This window comes from Petaurus breviceps, unplaced genomic scaffold (assembly GCF_028583685.1).
Source record: "Petaurus breviceps papuanus isolate PSGF00001 unplaced genomic scaffold, PetGlider_PUasm1.0 151, whole genome shotgun sequence".
In the NCBI taxonomy this organism is placed as follows: domain Eukaryota; kingdom Metazoa; phylum Chordata; class Mammalia; order Diprotodontia; family Petauridae; genus Petaurus; species Petaurus breviceps.
The window spans coordinates 23144689-23166016 of NW_027185712.1; the positions used below are offsets into that span (position 1 = coordinate 23144689).

The window sequence follows — 21328 nt, forward strand, 5'->3', positions numbered from 1 at the left end:
ATAGTGTATGATTTTGATGGAACACTACTATGCTGTAAGAAATGATAAGCTCAGTGTGCTTAGAAAACATGGAAAGACATGCACAAAATCATGAAGAGTGAAATAAACAGAACTGAGCAAACACTGTATATAGTAATAGGAATGTTGTTTTAAGAATGTCTGAGTGACTAAGTCATTTTGACTATTATATATGCTTAAATTAACTGCAAAGGACCTACAAAAGAAGATGCTATCTACATCCATAGAAGGAAATGATAAATAGAAGTATGCATAGAATAATTTTATATTTACACATATGTATATATATGTATGTGTGTATATAGATATTTATTTGTGTCTAATAGTAGCCATGGGGGATGGGGAGGGAAGAAAACAAAGAAAAGGAAAAAAAGAAATTTACATGATAACTTTATTATAGATTTGAAAGGAATAGCAAGTTGTATATAGTAGATTTGTAGTTTCATGTGGAATTCTCTTTTTTATTATAATACATTATGGAAATGCTTTTTTATTCTATAAATTAAATAAATAAAAGACAGTACACTGGACCTAGAATCAAGATCCTCAAGCATGAGCCCTATTCTGACTCTTATTAGCTGTTAGAATTTACTTGAGTCATTTTCTGAGCCTCAGTTTCCTTATCTTTAAATTTAGTCTAACGATGTCTGCTCTCAGAACCTTATAGAAATCTTAAGGGTAAAATGATAGGATGGTTATGAAGATGTCTTTAAAAGTACAAATTGATTTTTAACTGTAAAGCACAATTATTTGTAAATAGTTTTTTTAAAGGAAAGACAGGATAGGATGAGAGAAGAACCTACAATTTCATTGGCATAAAGAATTCCTGGTGAGAAAAGTATCTCTATTAGTACAGATTGGCAACTGTGCCACAAGTTCTGTTCTTAGATAACTGTTTACCATTATGCCTATTGTGTAAACTGTTATTGGGCACATTTTAGTGTGAATGAAGAATCTGAGACCAGATTTACTTAAAGGGAAAGGGAAAGAGTAGAAAAGTGTGGACACCTGAGAGGAATGGAAGAAAGGGAGTTTTGCTAAGGGGGTGGAGATCAAAGAATGAGGCTGGGTGGATGAAAGACAAACTTTATATAGTTCATAGTTTTGCTTAGGGTCAGCCTTGGGCAATGTTCATCCTTTTCCCCCTTTAAACAAAAAAAGAAAAGAAAAGAAAACTCAGCAAAGTTTTATTGTCAATTTGTATCCCAATATCACTTCCCCAATCAGTTTTTGTACAAAAGCAGTGTATTGGGGGATGGGGGCGGGGAGGGTGCTGAGGGGACAAAGTAGGTGAACAACAGGGAGAATTTGTGGGAAAACAATGGTGAGAATTTTACAGGATGAAATGTTGTAAAAAGGTCTTTATTTGTACTTAGGGAATGATTATCGACACGAATGAATTCACAGGTTCACCAAAACACCAAAATATTTGTCTCAAAAGAGTCTGGTTTTTGTTTTTCCACTTGGATGTTATATAATGGGAACTGGATATTGTTTAATAGCTGCTTGTACCCATGTAATGAAAGACCTAGCATAAATCCATTGATGACTATTTTTTCTAAGTAAATCAGCCAAATCAAATTAAACAAACTCCAAAAAGCCTGGGAGGTTCTAAATAATCAAGTCTCAAAGAGAAGGATTTTACTATGGCTTTGGCCAAGATACGAGCAAAGGCATTTATCTGTAAATGCATTGGGTGAATGATACATAATACATAGAGCCAGTTACCGCTGGCAGACCCACTCACTATTCAGAATAAGCAACCATAAAACTGTGCTAAAGTTCCTAACATGCTCTTATAGGCTACAATGAAGAAAGGTGTACTAAGCATTAAAAGTTATTAGAGGTCTTCTCTTGTAATTATTATTCATTTCAATATACATATCAATATGTATCTTATTTAGTAATTTTTAAGGTCTTTTTTTTCATCAGTGTATTATTATGGTTAAAAAAAAATGCATTGCCTGGTGACCAACCTCCTGCTGATGAGCCTATCTGAAGCATAGCTCACCAAGGAGTCTATAATCCAAGATTCTCCTGCTTAGAATGACCTATCAGTTTTTGCCCTCAACTGCTATAGAAATCAAACCCATTGGAATAGGAATTTCTTGGAAGAGGTTAGACAGTAGATAGATCAATTGATTGAGATAGAGAATACATACACACACATGTTATATCAATTTGTGTTGACAGGTCAGATTTACAAAAATGTGGGCCTCATTTATAATAATCTTGCATTTGTAAGTGTAGTTATGAAAAGGCCTGTGCTTATGCCCCCAGATAGAGAAGAAAACTACAATTGGTTAATGGTGGTGGTAGTGGTGGGGAGTTTTGAACTGCCTCTCTGCCTTTTGAGGCCCCTTTCTCCTTTATGACTCCCCTTGCCCTGTCATATCACAAACAGAGGACACCAGGTAACGTAAAGACCACAGGTCTTGATGAGAAATAATGTTAAATATGGAAAATTTATTCTATAATGGAACATTTAAGAAATGCAATTAAAAAGAAGTAATATGGGGGAACGGGTAGAGCCTGCCAGTTTCTATCACCTGATTTATTTCTCTCAGAGTTCTGGCTATTAGGATAAGTATCAGAATTAAAAACATACAGCCACATTTCCCACATTTTCTATTTAGAAGTCATTTTTCATGGTCTGGAAGAAGAAAATTCCAGATGTGGCAGAAACCAACTGTTGCCATAGTCATGATGCTGTTGTAAGGACACCTCCTCCTTCTCTTCTTCTCATTCTCCTTGAGAGTCCTGAAACTCCTACCAAAGGCCAAATGTGAAAATCCCTGCACTCTCAGCCAAGGGCTACTCTTGATTACATTTCCTCTCTTTCCAAATTGGAAAGAAATGTAATTTGTTTTGTGGCCAGTTAACCCCTTTGCTAGAAATTGTTACATATATTCATATATAATACACATATGTGAGTATAAGTAATTTTAACATGTATATGCACATATTGTACATGTGTGTTTTATATATATATATATATATATATATATATATATATATATATACTTGTAATATGCCATCATTATGTCTCCAAATGAAGGAATGGGTCACTTAATTGAGGAACATACCAAGCCATCAAAAGTACCAATAATAAAAACAGGAGAAAACAGTAAAAGAAAACAAATTTCCTCAGAAAATACACATTGACTCAATGTAGAGAAGAAACCTCCCATGTCATTTAGTCTGAACTCTACCTCATGCATGAATCCTCTCTACAACATTTTTGACCACTGGTCATTCATTCTCTATTTGGAAACATTCAGTGATATTTTCCCAGGAATTCACAGTCATAACAGGTAGTTCATTTGATTTGGGGGTAGTTCTGATTACTTGGAAGTTGTTTGTTTGTTTCCAATAATAAGCCAAAGTCAACTTTACTAAAACTTCCAAATATCATTCCAATTCTGGTGAATGTCATACTATAAAAATGAGTCTAATGTTTCTTTCACACATATGACAGCCCTTCAATTGTTTGAAGCCAACAGACATTTTTTTCTGTCTCTATTTCCTTCAACTCTTTCTTATGTAATGAAGAATATCTGCCCCTGTGGCCCCTTTTTCTGATTGGCCAGTTCCTCCTGGAACCTCCACTGAAAAGAAAAAATGCCCAAACCAGCCATGTTGACTCCTTCATTCCTTTCCTGATTTTACTCCTGATGCTTTGGATATTTTCCCCCCACTAATCCCTAGCAGCCTTCTCACTTTGAAAAATCCCTCTATTGCTGCCTGATATACACCATGCCCCTTCTCCCTCTATCCAATTGTTCTTGTTCAGTCATTTTTCAGTCATGTGACCTTATTTGTGGTTTTCTTTTAGTGACCCTATTTGTGATTTTCTTGGCAAAGATAATGTAGTGGGTTGCCATTTCCTTCTCCAGCTCATGTTACAGATGAAGAAACTGAGGCAAACAGGAAGGAGTGACTTGCAAAGAATCACACAGCTAATAAGTGTCTGAGGCCAGATTTAAGCTAAGAAAGAAGTCTCCCTGATTCCAGGCCCAGCACTTTATTTGTTGTACCACTAGATCGCCCTAATATTTTAATTTATGTGCCTTCCCTCATTAGAATGTAAACTCCTTGAGATCAGGGACCAACATATTTTTTTTGCTTGTACTCAATATTCCCAGTGCTAAGCATAGTGCTGTCACTTAATTAATTGATTTAAGATATGGTGTCCATGAGGCAGCTAGGTGTCTCAGTGAACAGAGAGTCAGGAGGACCTGAGTTCAAATCCAGCCTCAGACACTTGACACTTAATTAGTTGTGTGACCTTTGTCAATTCATTTAACCCCAATTGTCTCACCTTCCCCCCTCAAAAATAAAAAGATACGGTGTCCAGAATTAACACAATGATCTAGATGCAGTCTGATCAATCCAAAATTGAATAGAAATATCACTTCCTCATTACTAAGCATCTGCCATGTGGAAACCTGGTTCCCCTTTCAACTAGTCATACATATTGCAAAGTGATTGTCTTGAATCAATAGTATGTTCTCAAAGCCAAGGAAGGTAATTGACCTGTTATGTCAACCAACCTTGGTCTCATTGACAATACCCAGAAATAAAATGAGGTAGCTAGTATTTGACAGTACAATATCTACCACAGAAACTTTAGCCAGAAATAATTCTATTATAGAGTACAGCCCAGTTAATCTTGCATAAAAGAGCTGTAACATCTCCCTCTTTTCTTTGAAAAGGTGGAAGACTATGGGTATTGAATATTGTATATGCTATCAGATATAGTTGATGTGTTGGTTTTGATAAACATTCTTGAAAAAAAAATCTTTGTTCCAAGAGAAGGTTTACTGGTTAGAAGTGTCTTCAGAAATTGATGTGATGTAAAAGCAAAAGGCATCAATAATTTTTAATGAAAAATAGAGTTGCTTATAGGAAAATAGAATAGTGGTCCTATTGAATCCCTCAACCATAAGGCCAAGCAATCACTAATACTCATTCACCCCTTTAGAACTAGTAATTAACATCTCAGTCAAAGGCCAATCTGGGATTAATGGATATTCTCCTATTGTGTGTGTGTGTGTTTTTTTTTTTTCCTGACTTCAAGAGCAAAAACAGACTTTCCCAGGAAAGTCACCTGTCACCTGGTCATTTGCAGTGAAGTAAGCATTCTTCTATCTTAACAGTGCATAGCCTTACAATGGTTAGTCTGTGTTATGAATACAGATAGAGAAGGAGTGTGAATGTGCATACATTATTTACTTCTATTTATAAGATCTTAGGTGAAGCTAGTGTAAGGTTGACTTAAAATCTAACTCTTAAGTCAAGTGTCTTCCATCTGTGCCTACTTCAGTCTACTTCAAAACATTCCTAATGTCCTTTCTCCAGGCTTCCCTGTTTTTTTTTTCTCCTCCTCAGAAGACTCTCTCTCTGATATATGTGTTAGCTCCATTGACTGCATTAGTGAATTGTCTCTTGAAAAATGTTCCCACTCTCCATGCCAACATTTGGCTTCCAGAAATAGCCCCATAGGCAGAAAGCAGTTTTCACAACTGGACTGTTTCCTTAACTGCTATCTAGGCCAATATCTCTTTCAAGCATTCTTATAAGTAGAGTGTAGACTAGTCAACAGATTGTTTTGTTTTGCTGTGTTTTGTTTCCTCTTCTCCAGTAGAATGAATGTGGAAGAGATAGTTAAACCTTTTTAATTAAGTAATCTGCAGGAATCAGCCTCCTTTTGGACAATATCAGTACTCTGTCCATGAATCCACAACCAAGGTATTATCTTCTTTCCACTCAGCCACAAAAGGAAAGTTGGGTGCTATGAGCATTTCTCAACCCAATTTTTTTTATTAAAAAAAAAAAAAAACAAACCTCAAAGGCATAGAGATTCCTAACAACTAGAGGACAAGGGAAATCCTGTGATCCTAAGCCTTTGGACAGTTGCCTTGTAACATTTGGAGAAGTAGATCACTCCTCACATCAGGCTATTCATTTAGAGCGAGGCTACCTGAATTGAAGTTATTTAAACACAGAACAAAGTATAGTTTTCTTGTTCTGTAGAAAGTCATCTGAGAACTTAATCCTTCTACAGGGCACTGGTTTAACTGTTCCCTGCTGCTCCCCTAGCCAAGGAGAACCCTGGCACAGGCTTGGGGACTAGGACTAGACCAGAAGTTTCCTAAAGAGGTGAATGAACCAAGACTTTTATACCAGGGCATGAATAATTAACAGTAATGAGGCCTAATGCTCCGTGGCCAATAAGAAGTGGACGTTCTAGTGATCATCCAGCTGTACCCCACTCATAGCCTTAATAAAGGACAGGGGAGGTCGCGGGAGCACAGCAATTGTTAAGAAATGTCGTGGACGTGAGCTGTTGGGGTCAGAGAGGCAGGAAGAAGCGCTTTATACTGGCCCTAAGACACCCGGAATCCTGAGCTTTATTAATAGCACTGGCCCCCAAGGAGCGAAATGTCATTGGTGTTTAAAAACCGCTAGGGCCAGAGATTCCTGTGTCACTAGACCTTTGGGGGAAAGGGGAGAAAGCGAGCAGCTGGGAGGTGGAGCTGGTTGTCCGCGGCCTTAGCGGGGAAGGGGAGGGGGCTCGTAAAGTACTCTAGTTAGATGGGGAACCGGGCAAGAAAAAGACCTCCACCCCAGCAGGGCCACTTTATATCGTAGCTCTGAGGGTGAGAGAGTGTTCTGAAAGCCAGGGCCGCGCTCGGTGCCAGCCAATTCATTTCAATCGTTGTCTCGACTAATGATGAACTGAACTCGGCCCCAGAAAACGCTGCCGGCGAGCTTTCGGCAGCCTTCTATATCTGGCTACTAGTTCACACCGTCCAGTGTATCCCGGAGCGTGCCTTTACCTAAATGAGTTAACAGGACAACTGGATTCTTTAGGAAGGGCGGGGTGGGGGGGAGGGGGGGTGCAAATGTTGAGTGTTCCGAGGTGACTAAATTTGCCTTGTTGAGCCTTGTAAAACCCTGACTTAATCATGTAAACTTCTGTGTAAGCAAAATGGAAGAAACTTCAAAGGGTCAAAAAGCCTTTAGGGATTTGTGCTGAGACGCCAGCAATAGATCCTAATCTGCCTTCTGAATTCTGGCTATATTTGTCCAAGGAACTGGTACCAGCAAACTCTCCAAGGTAGAGATAGTGGGTTGATTCAGCCTTTATCCCCTTAGAGAGTATTGGCTTTGTAAGGCTCAAGGCAGCGCTTCAATGCCAGGGGAATCTATGCTTGCCCAAAAACCTCTAAAAATGAAATACAGGAGTAATTTGAGATAATGACTTTGTAACAGGCTTGGGCAGACCTTGGACAGAAGAAGTGAGAGATGTTATCACCCCAGCATTCCTCTTAAAATGCAGTTTTTCCCCCCTGCTTATTCCCAGTTAGTCAAAGCTACATTAACATTCCATCCAGGGCTGCTAAACAGAATCTTAATTAGTCCTGATACTCTTGTGCGAGGGGTTTATTCATTGCACTCTTAACTAATGGTTGCTGTCAGAGTATTTTTTTTTCTCTTTGGGTTCTTTGGGGATATCGTGTTCTGCTGCAAAGCATGACAGAAATGTAATGTGCATGCAAAAAAAAAAAAACTTGCAGATCAGAAATCTGGAGGCATAGGCTGACTCCAAGCCCTGTCTAATGGTGAGACATTGTTAGGACTAATGAGAATAACTTCCACAACAGATATTTTCCTGACTCTTGTTTATCTTAAAATTTAATGGTGCTCTCTCTCTTTTCCCAGACAGAAAACATTACAAACGCCTTACTACTGCAAAGCCTTGCGTATACTTCCTAGCTAAAAATCTGCATTGTCTGTGGCTCCTTTAGCAGCACCTGGGGTTTGCTATTTAGTGCCAGAAGCACTGGAGTAGAGAAAGACTAGTCAGTTGCAACTGGGCGGGCGGGTTTAAAAAAGACCTGACTCTACGCATTATGACGTTTATAGTCACACATGCCAGTGTGTGCTCGTAATGGATGCTTGTGTAGGTGAGCAAAGATTTACACCTCTTGTAGTTAACAATTCCATTATGCGAGGCTTTAGGTGGGTAGTGATGTTAACTACTTGATCCGGCCTACGTGCTCACGTAGGACTCAGTGGGAATGTCCCACAAGGTTATCTGCAGTTCGGAGACTGAGGGATAAAAATAATAAACTCGTTGGACAATCCTTATTAAAAGCGAGACGCGTTACAGGGACTCGTCATTGAAATGTTTGTTTTATATAACATTTGGATTAGTTTGCTATGATTCTCTGGGAAAGAATTTAGGATTACTTAGGAATAAGGACTGCATAGGGATAGTCAGAGTTTCTCTCTCTGTCTCTGTCTCTGTCTCTTCTCTGTCTGTCTGTCTGTCTCTCTCTCTCTCTCCCTTCCTCCCTCCCTCCTCTCTCTTTTCTTTCTTTTTTCTCCTTCTTTCTTTTACATGCCAGACTCCTTTCCATAAGCTTGCGTAACATTGATTACTCACAAAGCTTCCACAATAACTATCATGTAGCTAAACTAATTGAGACAATCATGCTAAGTTATAGTCAGTCTAAAGGTACTATTGATGTGGTAATGCCTATAGAAAATCAGACATGCGACTCACTACCATTTAATTGCTCCCTTTAACCTGTTATTACTATGTTAACTGGCTTAAGTATATATTGCTGCCTTTTATTGCCTTGATGTGACAAATTAAAACATACAGTCTGGGAGCTGCGTTAAGTTGGTGAACAGAGTTTCAGAAAATGGAGCTGTGTGATGTCAAAGCTGTCAAACCGGATTCAGTTTCTAACCTGCATCCTGAACTGCAATTCCGTTTGCATTGGGAGGTTGGGATTGGGAGGTTGGGGGTAGGAGGTGGAACGGGAGGAGGAGGAGGGGACTGGAGAAAAGAGAACAGTTTCGCCGAAGAAGGGATTTTAATTGCTAGGGTAAAAAATATACGTGCTTTGAACTGGTGTTTGGGATTAGCTGTCACAAACCTGGGGTTTAATTAAATTAACGGGCTTATGCCAAACAGCGTTAAAGTGGAGGAGGTGTGTTTAAGAATTTAAAGAGCTGAGCAAACTGTTTGCATAGGGGAGTTAAATAGTTAACATGTGTTATTCTTACATTTATCTTTGGCCTGATGTATTAAACAGTCAACTAAAATCTTGGGGAATAATGTGAGTCGGTGATTACTCCTGTCTTCACACAGTTAGTACTTTCCAGCTAATTAACCTTCATAAAAAGGGTCTTTCGAGTTATTAAGATATATGGGTGGAAGCGGTTTACTGCAGAAAGTCTTAATTATTCACACTGAAAGGTGTGTTTTCCTGTATAATACGAATTTCTCCCTACATCACTTTACCCCACCATATCCTGGGTAGCCCCAATTCAAAAGTTTTCTCTACTTTAGAGTTGTTTCAAGGGAGCATTAGTGGTACAATAAATGTGTTTACCTATTTACCACATCACATATTAACTTTAACCTTTCAACATGAAGAAACTTCTTTTTTTAAACACATATCCACACTCCGTTGGAAGAAGAGGACGTGTAGAAAACAGATTCATATATGTTAAAACTGGCGGTTTCCCTTCCCAAACCTTCCTTTTACCTTCATCCTGAGTCTGGAAAGGACACCTGAGAGCTCCAGTTCCCTCATCTTCAACTACTCATACTTAAATGATCTTGAAGGTATTAGGGATGGCCTAAAATCACCCCCCCCCCTTCCCTTTTCTCTTGCAAGAAGATGTCAGAGGTTAAAATGTTCACTTTGCCCTTTCTCTTGATCTTGGAGAGAGAGAGAGAGAGAAAAGCAAGAGCTGCTGGCACCTTTATGGGGCTCAGACCTGCTGCTGCTCTGAGCAGTTCCAGCCCCACTAACTTTGATCAGCCTTATTAATTCCAGCTGCGGTCTATTTGTTTGTCATTTTTCCCTTTTCCTCTGGAATCATTATTTATGGTGGGGGGGGGGGAGGGTGGCGGTGTTGCTACAATGAATGGAAGAGTTTGCATGACCTGAAGGAAGGAAGGTTTGGTTTGCTTATTTGTTTAGTTGCTTAAAGGCAAGGGAAAAAGTAGGCTTGATGAGTGCAATCTGCACTAAGATCAAATCAGTTTTGAATTCATTATACCAGAGCATTAACTAATTATCAGATCAGGGAAAGGGAAAAAAGAAATATCCCTTAAAATAGCTGAAGGTGGTTATAACCCTATTTTAACATGAATGATTAATAATTGATCAGAAGTTATACAGAATACATTGTCAATTTATCTTATTTTTCATAAAAATATGCATGCCACTGTGTGTGCTTTTGGTGTAAAGAGGGTGGAAACTTGCTCACCTTTGTAAGACTAATTTCAAATTTTGTAAAATAATGAAAAAGCATCATTTGTTTCTCTAAATTTATCCTAAAACTTCATAATTCCTGACACCCACCTTTTAAAATCCATTCTTGAGGGTCAGAATGAAAACATGGAGAAAACAACCCACCCCCTTCTTTCAATGATTTGCCCTAACAGAATTGAAAGAACAAAATAAAGCAAAAAAATTCACTAAAAAAAGTATATCTTAAACAATTTTAATTCATTAAATCAGGGTCATCATCTGGTTCAATAAGATGTATTGAGTTTCTTTTTTCCTTAGAAAGACACTGGACACCTTGACCTCTTGATAACAAAAAATGCCTATCTACAGTCATTTCAATAGGACAGAGGGTTAGGGTAAGCAAGAATGACCAAGAGATACCTGGTCCAGACTCCAGAACTGGAACTATCATAACTGCTTCCTCAGTTATCAGAAGCTATTGTCTACAGTAGTACACACCGTGGTGCAGTAGCTTTTATTACCAAAAAAGGAAAGTAAAGGTTTTCCAGTCTTTCTCCAACAGTCAAGTTCCAAACAAATTTTTATCTACTATAAATGTAATATGCAATATAAAGGGGATGAGAAGACAGATTCCAAGAGAAAGAGATGCCTATGAACCATCCATTTATATTGCTCAGAAATTACTTTCTCCTACAATAAGGAGGGAGGAGGGGAGGGAGAATTCCCACACCCCACCCTCACCACCAGGATTTTCACTGCTCTAAAGATTTGAAGTAAAAAAAGGGGGTGGGGGGTGTTCTTTTGTTTTTTTTTTTTTTTTGCAATGTGGAAAAATTCAAATGAGGATAATTATAGCACATATATTGTATTCAATGTACACAAATGCACCTTAAGATATCTCCTAGATTCAAGTCTCATTGGATTTCTCCATATTGAGCATGCTAGGTCTCCAGATGAACACTTCTGAACTCCAGGAAGAATGGAATAGAGTCTGTTTATAGCATTCTTAATTTAAGGTCCAACAGAGCATTTTGTTTGGATCATTCTAAGACACTTAGGATTTCTGAAAACAAAACTTATTTGCCTATATAGAAGTCAACCTATTTGTTTAGTAATGGTGGAGTCTAGGACTTTTCAAACTTAAATTTGGGTATGGCTGCAAATTTAAAAATCAGGATGACTTTAATTCTTACATACTCCTCTTGCAAGATTGGTTGATTGAAATTAAAATCTGATTTTGAAAAAATATATATGTATATATACTGGTGACATACATCAAATAGCATTAAATATAACAAGGACACACTTTATTTCAGCTGCCTAAGTTTATATATAGAAATTGTTCCTCTAAAACCTCCATTTCTTTGAAATATGCATGAACATTTAAGAATAATTACTTGCACCTTTTCTTTCCTGTTAGTGAAGTCTCCGCCTATCTGATACACAAATATGATGAAGTGGGAAAAATTGAGGTGATTCCAGATCCTTCTTTTAATTCTTTGGAATAAACAATGTCTCCCTTTTCCACTGTGCAGGTATGCATTAGAATCAACCCCCCTGCCTGCAGCCCCAATATCATAACTGAGCTACACCAGAGCAGGGTCTGCCTTCCAGAGCAGTACAGAACTCTCAGTCTGTCTCTGGTCTTCCCTTCCTCTCCCCTTCCCAGCTCCAATCAGACAAAGGTAGATAAAGTTCTTTTCAAGTTTCAAAGGCAGTTGGTGAGCAGCTTTACAGAAACAATAACTCTTTTATTGAGAACAAATGTTGACATTTGAAGGGAGCAAGGGAAGGCACAGCCCAAGCGGGCCGAAGTGGAAAGCGCCTCTGGTCCTATTTGACAACAGCTCCAGTTCCCCAGGGATCCCACCTGAGATTAAAGCTTGAATTTCGATAAATCAGCTCTAATGAAACCTCTGGCCCTGGAGATGAGAGGGTTTATCTTGGCAGTTCCGAAGACAGGCACTCTTAGTGCAGAGGGTTGGGGAGGAAAGTTGGGAAGAGAAAGGAAGAAAGGGGCTTGAGGTCTTAATCCTCAGCGGGTGGGTTAGCATCTATAGGAAACAAAATGTATATAAGTGTTTTTCTTTTATGGTCCACATGTCTTCATTTCTCCTTTCTGGATTAATCACTTCCCACCTCGGCCAAAAACTGCTAACACTGATGCTTCCTTTAACTCTTAATTTCTGTGATTAAGACCCAGTGGGAATAAAAAGTCATATCAATTAACTTCCTAAATGCTTTTTCCGCCTTTCCCTCTTTTTTTTCCCCTTTGTTTTCCCCCTTTCTAGATTATTTGCCTAATTTCGATCTTATAACTCACTTTAATTTCTCGGAAGAAGTGATTTTAAAAAATGACTCCTTAAGTTTTCCATTTCCAGTGTGTATTTAAAGGCAAGTTCTCCGATTCTTTCTACTTTCCTTTTCAGAAAGAAATCCAGGTCTAACAGCTAGCAAGAACAGGTAAATTATGGAAATCTTTTATAATTCTCTGGGTGTATCAACATCAAAGAAATATGTTGGCCCTTCCTAATCTCTACCGCTGCTTTTGGTTTTCAGGAATTGAAATGTGCAAAAGAACCTAGAAAAGTGTGGATACACAGGCAGGAGGGCAAAGTAGGGACAAGTCTTTTTTTTTTTCCAAATAGGAAGTGGGTAATAAGGAGAGGCTTTAATTTCTAAGTTAAAACTAAGAAGGATTAAAAAAAATATATTTGGCATTATATGGCTAAGGTGAGATATTGCCTAAAAAAAGTTCTAACTTTAACAGGGGGACAGTCTTTTATAATCAATTTGATATTGGAGAATTTCTAAGGTAGAAATTGAATTTAGGAAAACATTTTTTCTTACTATTTCTATATATAAAATTGTGACAATGCCAACTTTTTTTTAAATTCTGTAGCCATTTATTAAATTTGTGTCACAAAAAATAAAATTTAAGTAGCCCAATTATTTAGTGGGAAAGTGCTGGGGGTGGGGGGAAATGAATCATTCTCACGAAGCTACTGAAGTTCAGAGCTATAAAACAAAATATCAGTTCTACTCTGAGTCAATGCCTCATTCCCCCTTCCCATAGCAAAAGATTGTAGTTCAAAAAACAAGAAACTGATTCTTTTTGTGGTTCAAATCACAACAACTTTTATAGAACGACAGTACCCACCAGGGGTTTGTGAAAGAAACCTTGCTTTCTATGTGAAGATCTTTCTTTTCCAATGTACAGACCATCCTAAATCATTTCCATTTTTCTGTCACTAAGAATGAAGAAAGGAATCTGATTTTCCTTTTCCTTTTAAAAAATAAACTTCATTGTCTTGTCCCCAAATAATAGCATTTTAAAATCTAATAAATACATAACAGGAGATAAGAAAAAAGAGAAATAAGGGAAAGAAAAATCCAGCCTTCCTTCTTTGCACAAACAAAATATATTTTCCAACTCCTGACTAGAATGACTCTTTATCCAGTTAACATTCCCCAGGCTGATGCCTGAAGTATCTAAGATCACTTTCAAATGCCCTTTCTAACAAGACCTGAGCAAGAGGCCACTAATTTTCACTGAACAAAAAGCCACTGGAGAGAGATCCGTTTGTCAATATCAACTGGTCCAGCAATTTCCCATCTTCAGACACGTCGGCCTATCTGAGCTGGCAGATGTTTAGACAAGATTTTATAAATTGTTCAATATCAGCCCATAATGAACCCCAACTGACCATTCCAAAGCAGCTAAAAGCATCCAGGATCTCCCCCGCTGGGATCCAATAATGCTCTCACGCTGGAACATTATTAATCATGGAATAAAATAGATGAGCCTCTTGAAAAATAAGTGTATGATTGATTAAAGGGCAATCTAAGAAGCCATTATTCTTGTTTTATAACCGTAAGTTATATTCACTCAATTTATCTTTGGGGAAGAAATAAATGATTGTTCATTTCTTTTCTGAAATTATATTATATTGAAATTTATATAATTTTGCTGAAAATTAAAGTGATATATTTGGTTCCTTTATGATTCTAATCTAGGAAAATATGTTATTTGACTAGAAATTTCAAATATGGTTTATATGATATGGAAAGTAAGTGGTACACAAAAAGGGGGGGGGCAAAAGATCAAGTTGTTTTAACTTTTGAGGGTTAAAGGGGGAGGGGAAGGGAGTGGGAATGGGAGAGTCATTGAATGCACAATTTTACAATTCTACAAGATTCTTACACTCTATGTGGACAGATTAAAAATGAGAGTTACACAATTATCTAGGGAATTTGATTAATGTAGATAGTCACTTTAGATAATTCAGGCTTAAAAAACATTTTTCCCCTCAGTTGCTTTTATTTCCTTGTGTGTGAACCTAGATTTTCAAGATTATTGTCTTTTCTTCAAATTTTGTTTACCTAGGAGATAAAATATAAGCTTAAACAAGAAATAAATACATTGTACTTCTATGGTTAATCACAGGAAGGGTATTTAAAAACAAAAACAAAAAAATCATCACCATCATAATACCAAGAAGAAAGAACACTTTCTTCTGGGGGAATGAAATTTGTATAACTAAAAAATCACTCCGTATTATTTCACTGGCAATAAATGTGTGTACATTTGTTAAATATATACAGCATGTATATGTGTGCTTCATCTACCAAAAAGCATTTTTGGAGGGGTCAAGTTTAAACCCCATTCTTTATCTAGAATAATAGATGATATAAAACGCAGTGACTTCTATAGTTAATTGCATCACTGCTCTCTCAACCAAATTAATTTTTTTTTTAGGAAAAATGAACCCAAAACGCCATATTGTTGCAGACTAGTCTGTTTTTATTTACAATTAAAGATATAAATTAGTAAAGAATTCTTGTTAAACAACCAACAAAGATTGTATAACCATCAACATTTCAAATAAAAACCAGGCAGAATTTATTTACAAAAAGATCAGATTCCATTGCAATACAACTTGCATAAATTACTAGAAGCTTTATATCATTACAAAAATAAATATCAAATTTGTTTCCACTTTTTAAGTACTCAAGTTCTTCAATCACATTTTATTATCTCTACTGTGTACATCTTTTACAAATAAATTTTACAGTAAATCCTATCACACCTAGAGAATATATACCGTGGCAATGAAGTGATCAATTCAAGATTATCCTGAGAAAAACAGATTGTTTTCAAAAGTCACACATACATTGGGGAAGCTATACTAGACCAACAAACTCACATATGTCCAACAAAATTCTGTTTTTAAGAATTAGAGTCTGTAGATTTAATAGTGCTCTGTGGGTTCTTCTTTTATACAGTGGCACAAGATGTGATTCCAGATTTAGAGATTTGTTCTATATATTAGCTCAGGGAGAGATGATGGCTTGCTGACTTTTTTTCAAAGCAATTGTGACACCTACCTGTGGACCAAGGAAAAAACCAAATCATCCAAAATCCTTCAGTTACACACTTGTACCATTAAATTAGAAAGAAAAAAAATCAGGCATTCTAAAAAAAAACTCATCCTCTTTGTTTTCTTTATAAAAGACTCCAGACTTAAAAACTTTTGTCTAACATTCAAGCAAACGTAGATATTTTAAGATGCTGCTATGAATAAAGTAACATTCAGTATAATATCTACTCCTCCATCTGGACATTTTCCTGTAGAGGTTCACTGATACCTTACTCCTGGGTTTTTCTTCAGTTTTATATGTAACCATCATCTATAAAAATTGCTTGATATGGGAAGTTTCAGCAATGATTCTCTAATCAAACTAGCCATGCTGATTTTTAGGATTCTATGAAGATTATGTGGATTTTAAATAATTGATGAATCCCTTGTCATTTAAGGGGAAAAAAGTAAAACTACAGTTGGATTTAATAGTTATTATAAAAATTGTTTACATGTGCATATTACACATACACATTTTTTCTTGCAGTTGAAGTATGTTTTCCTTCAAATAGAATTGGAAAAATAAAGGAATTCTATAACGTAGCTCTCCACTTCCCCAAAGTGGGAGGAAGAATACCAGAAAAGATCGTAATACTTTGCAATCAAACTCCATGTAATGAAGCAAGAAATAAACATTAAGCAAGTTTACAGCTGCGCAATATGTCTTGGATTGGATCCCAAATGATCAGTGTAATAGAAAATGTTCCCACTTACTCACATTCTGTCTGATTGCACTTCTATAGGTAGGGTTGTACTCCTACTGTGCAGACTTCAGTGGAATCTGTCAAAATAGAACCGTCAGTTAGTCACAGGACACAGCCAGCTAACTAGATTATACAGTATATACCAAATCTCACAGTCGATCCAAATACAGACTTAAGCAGTTTGGAAGACTGCTTTATCTTATCATTAAAATCGCATTGCAAGTTTGGGTAAATGTCAACATCTTCTAATTTTATTTTTCTCTTAAGGTTGTTTAAAAAAAAAAAAGCCCAAGAGAGTTATTCTAAGCTTTCTGAATGGATGGGAGGTGGAAAAAAGAGGAGAGAAGGGAAAGGGATAGTTACCAAAGGACAGAAGGGAAGAGTTGTTGGTTTTATTTTGTTTTTTTAAGTTTTAAAGGTTTGTATCCTCGAGGTTTCTGACAGTAAGTAGTATTGTTTACTTCCTTCTTGACAATACTAGAGAAGAAAATTATCTTTAACTAGTCAGTCGAAAGTCAGTAGGCTCCGGTTTTTACCAATCAAAACACACAAAAGCCTAAATGTAGAACAGTGACTGCCCAGGGGCTCTAAGTGTAATTTGCATTTCGTTCTAACTTGTCACCCTGGAACTTGCAAAAAGAGCTGAGGAGATCTCAGAAAACAGACTGAGAATCTTTTCATTTTCTTATTTAAACTAGATCTGGTTAGAGATTTGAAAATATACACCTTTTTTAAATAATCTTTAAGATCAAATGAATTATGAATCTTACCAGTTTTCTTTCCCACCCTTAGGAGCAGAGGTTCCTTTATGTGACCTCATTTCACAGGACCACAGATCTCAAACTGCTTTGGTCCTTCCTCCCTCCCAGCCCAACCCCCCCCAACACACACACACACACACACACACACACACACACACACTTTATGTTTCATATTTAGAATTCTTTAACTAAGGAAGAGCTCGTGTATGTATTTCTTCCTCAGGAGTTATTTCGCCTTTAGCAGGAAAAGAAAGAAGCAATCATTCACCTACCTTTCTTAGGCTCATAACTAGAGGGCCTGTAATGTGGCTCCAGCTGGTTACTGCTCGTTTTCAAAGAGTCACTGCTCTGCTTGGGAACAGAGCTAGTATTTAACACAGTCTGATTCAATCCCTCGTTTGAAGCCACTGCTGCTGAGTTATACCTCAGGATCCCCTGGCTCTGAAGCGCGTTAAAGTTTCCATAGTTTGTGTAGTTGCTGTAAAAGGGCGAAGTATAATAAATATGTCTTCCGAGGAGAGAAGAAGGGGAATAAGCAGAGCTAGTGTGGGACGTGGAGGAAGGGGCGGCCGAAGTCAAAGCAGGTGGGGGACAACTTTGCCCCATGCTCTGATGCTTAAGGTCCGAGGTGGCGATTTCTGCGAGGGACCAGAGCTTGGGTTTGATGGCCTGGGTTTGGGAGCTCGGGGAAATCCGATTGTCCAAAGTCGTTTTGTTGGAGTTCCGGGAAGCGTCTTCGTGGGGGTGGCTCAGGAGGGGAGCTTCCACGCCCGTGAGGGGCGAGGAGGTCACGGGCTTCGTCGGGGGGAGATCTCGGTCCCCTTCCTCTTCCTCCTCCTCGTCGTCCTCGATGTCATCGTACTTGTCCTTCGACTCGGAGCCCGACTCGCAGAGGGTGTCTCCCGCCCTGCATGGCAACTTCTCCCCGTCCGACTCGGCGGAACAAGAGTGGTCTGTAAGCGAATCGACGTGCAAGCTGATCCCTGAGAAGAGCCAGGGCCAGACAAAACAAGGGCAGTCAGTTATTTACACCATGATGGCTGAAAGGAGAGAGCTCCCACGCACGGGGCTGCTCCCCCCACAGCTGCACAACATTACTTGTAAACAGGACGGTCTGCTTGGAACAACAGTGATACACATAACCCTCCCCCACCCCCGACACAGCCCACCCCCCTCCTTCTCCCAAGGGTTGCCACGTGCTGAAGGGTGGTTGGCCTTATAAACCAAATAAAATACCCTTAAGTGCCCGTCTCGGCAGTATAAAGCCCACGCGCGTCAATATTATCTGCTAACGGTGAATACTCTTACTTGTCTGCTTGGTTTAAAATTTCAAAGACTTGAAGAGTGAGGGCGGGATGAGGAAAATGGTGTGTAGGTAGCCTCCCCCCACCCCACCGCAAAAAAAAAAAAAAAAAACGCAACTATTTTCATCCTTGGAATTGGAATGACTGTAGAAACAACTTTACAACTTGTGGTACCCCAGCACACACTCCCTCCACACAGACCACGGCAAAGTCGGGCTTTCCCGAATCTCTGAGCCGGAGAGAGTTCTACTCTGACTTACTGACCTTCGTCCTCAGCCGACGTTTCGTTGCTCTCCTGCACCTTGTCTGAGCTCTCTTCTTTACTTCTCGCCCCATCTCCTTCGTCTTCGTCCTCGTCTTCGCTTTTGTTCCTGGGAGCCCAGGTCATCTTGTTCTCCTTCTTGAGTCTCCGGCGGGCGTTGGCGAACCAGGTGGAAACTTGGGTGAGGGTCATCTTGGTGATGATGGCCAGCATAATCTTCTCCCCTTTGGTGGGATAAGGGTTCTTGCGATGCTCTTGCAGCCAGGCCTTCAGAGTGGCAGTGGCATCTCGGGTGGCATTTTTTCTGTAAGCCGGGTCATTCAGCTGATAAGGATAAGCGGGACTGCCATAAGGATGGTAGCTGATGGCCCCCGTCATGCCTGTCGTATGAGCATCATAAGGTGAGCCCTGAAAGAGAAAAATATAGGCAGTGAACAATTTGCTATCGTTATTAGTAAAGAGCATTGGGGTTTTTTTTAAAGCAAAAGTGACCTCAATTTTCTCTTAGATTTCTAATCTCAAATTCATTTTTCTGTACCGAAAGTTGACGCCCACACCCAGCCCAAATGCCCAACGGTTGAATTTTTGGTTCTTCAAAAATTATCAATCTCCAAACATTTCACTTTCTTGAAATTAAATATGTTCTCCAAATCACTTTTGAATCACACCGACTTGGGGAGGGCAGTAGGCCTACAGGTAGTTTCTTGATATCTAAATTTCACTCAAAGGTTCAAATGACGCTCCCCCCCCCCCCGCACTCTTGCAAACCCCCCCCCCTTTAAGCCATAGAAAACACAACAAAGCCACCACTTAGCAATTCACTGCACTAATGCATTGCAAATCCAATTTGCAAATCAGAAGATATGCACCGTTTCAAATTGTTCAAATGTGATGTAATTAGCATTTTAATTCGCCCTTTAACGTTTAAATTGCGCTTATTTAAACCTTCCAAATTCTAGAAAGTTGCAGATATTGTAGTGGAACATGATAACTTGTCAGCACATCTAGGAATTCCACTGAGGGTGTGGCGAATAACAATCGCAATTTTACTTAATGGCCTTAATAGCCAGAAATACTTTTCAACTTCCAGGGACTTAGCCACCACAGTTGCAGATCCGGAAAGTCCAAAGAGGAAAGATTTCATATCAAGATAGATGGTAAGACAATTTATCTTAAGTATTTTTTTTTAAGAATAGGGCTATACAATTAGGCATGGAGATAGAGACAAAAACAAATTCTGAAAACATCGCTTATATTAGAGATTTTATTTTTTTTCTTTCTTTTTTTTTTAAAGGATTGCCATGTCAACAGTGAAATCTGAAGCTGCCGACTTCCCAACCGTCTTGTGGAGGAGCGGAGCTCACAGATAGCAAACAGATGCTCCTTTTCATCCCTTAAAATCCAGTTAAACCATTAGCACAAAAGCATTGAAAGTAAATAAAAACCGCACGGGGAAGACGACCCGAAGGTCCGCTCAGCAGCAGTCTAACACACACACACACACACATACACACGCACACACCTATACTTTCCAACACCCAGAGCGCACTTAATTGTTCAATCCATTTTCTTTTTTATACAATAAAATGAAAGAATTTAGCACGGAGAAAGTAGAGTAGATTGGAAGGTGTGAGCATTAGCAGATGACTTCCAACCTAACTGGGAGGCTAAGTAAAAGAATAATCTACCCATCTCCTCTTCTGTTATTCTTTCTGCTCGCCCTTAAAGTTGACGCTTGAACCTAACAAGCAATCAAGCAATCTCTCTCTCTCTCTCTCTCTCTCTCTCTCTCTCTCTCTCTCTCTCTCTCTCTCTCTCTCTCTCTCTCTCTCCCTTACGATTGAGGTCTTTGTACCCTCTATAGATCATCTAATATAGGACAGAGATGAGGATGGGGATGAAAATGTTAGGATTAAGAGCAGCAAGTAAAGAGCCAGGAGGAGGAAGAGGAAAAGAAAATTGGGAGGGGGGGGGGGAGGCCGAGACATCTCCGCGGTAGTTACCATGTAGGAAGGGAATCCTGTGGCGGGGTCTGTAGAGTACTGAAGTGGACTGGTGAAGCCGGTCGCAGCCTGCGCGGTGAAAGCCGCAGATCCAGGGTAAGGACTGAACGCCGAACCTGAAGAAGACCTGGCCAGCTCCTCGCTCCTAGGCGCCGCCAGCGCCGAAGCCCCGTAAGCTGGGCAAGAATAAAGAGCCAGAGAACCGGGGGGCTGATAGAGGTAACCCTGAGGATAAGACATGGCTTAGGCGTGCACAGGAGCAGGGAGGGGGCGAGGGGGTAACCGGCCCTGGCTCTGCTTCTGCCGCGGCTGCTGCTGCTGCTGCTTGCTCCCTCTCTTGCCTTTCCCCTGTTGGCTCGGTCTGTATATAGTTATGTAGAGAATTAAGAATTGTTATATGTCCCCCCCCATCCACCCACCCAAGAGAAAATAAGAAGAATGATCAGTAGGGAACGAGGGGGGTGGGTGGGGGTGGGGGAAGAGAGGAAGATGAAGGGCAGAAAGTAGAAATAAATCAATCTGATCAGAAAACTAACCGGGACGAGAAGTGCATCTGGAGAAGTGAGAGTGAGG

General features: G+C 39.1%; 1 protein-coding gene across 2 annotated transcripts; it reads right to left on the bottom strand.

Annotated features, from left to right (window-relative positions):
- Positions 1-15084: 15084 nt before the first annotated feature.
- IRX2 (iroquois homeobox 2) lies at positions 15085-21328 on the bottom strand. Of its 2 annotated transcripts, none has more exons than XM_069076777.1 (5): positions 20756-21328; positions 18755-19160; positions 17459-18169; positions 16440-16502; positions 15085-15689 (listed from the first exon to the last, which is right to left on the bottom strand). In XM_069076777.1, exons 1-4 carry the CDS (start codon positions 20993-20995, stop codon positions 16459-16461), a joined length of 1401 nt encoding a protein of 466 aa, XP_068932878.1. In that variant the 5' UTR covers positions 20996-21328; the 3' UTR covers positions 15085-15689; positions 16440-16458. The 2 variants fall into 2 exon arrangements, with proteins under 2 accessions (XP_068932878.1, XP_068932886.1); XM_069076785.1 differs by having other exon boundaries at positions 16436-16502.

Coding starts and splice junctions, on each gene's coding strand:
- IRX2 (XM_069076777.1), bottom strand. CDS start 20,995: ATGTCTTATCCTCAGGGTTACCTCTATCAGCCCCCCGGTTCTCTGGCT. Junction 19,161..20,755: donor CAGGATTCCCTTCCTACATG/GTAACTACCGCG, acceptor TTTCTCTTTCAG/GGCTCACCTTATGATGCTCA. Junction 18,170..18,754: donor AACGTCGGCTGAGGACGAAG/GTCAGTAAGTCA, acceptor GGCTCTTCTCAG/GGATCAGCTTGCACGTCGAT.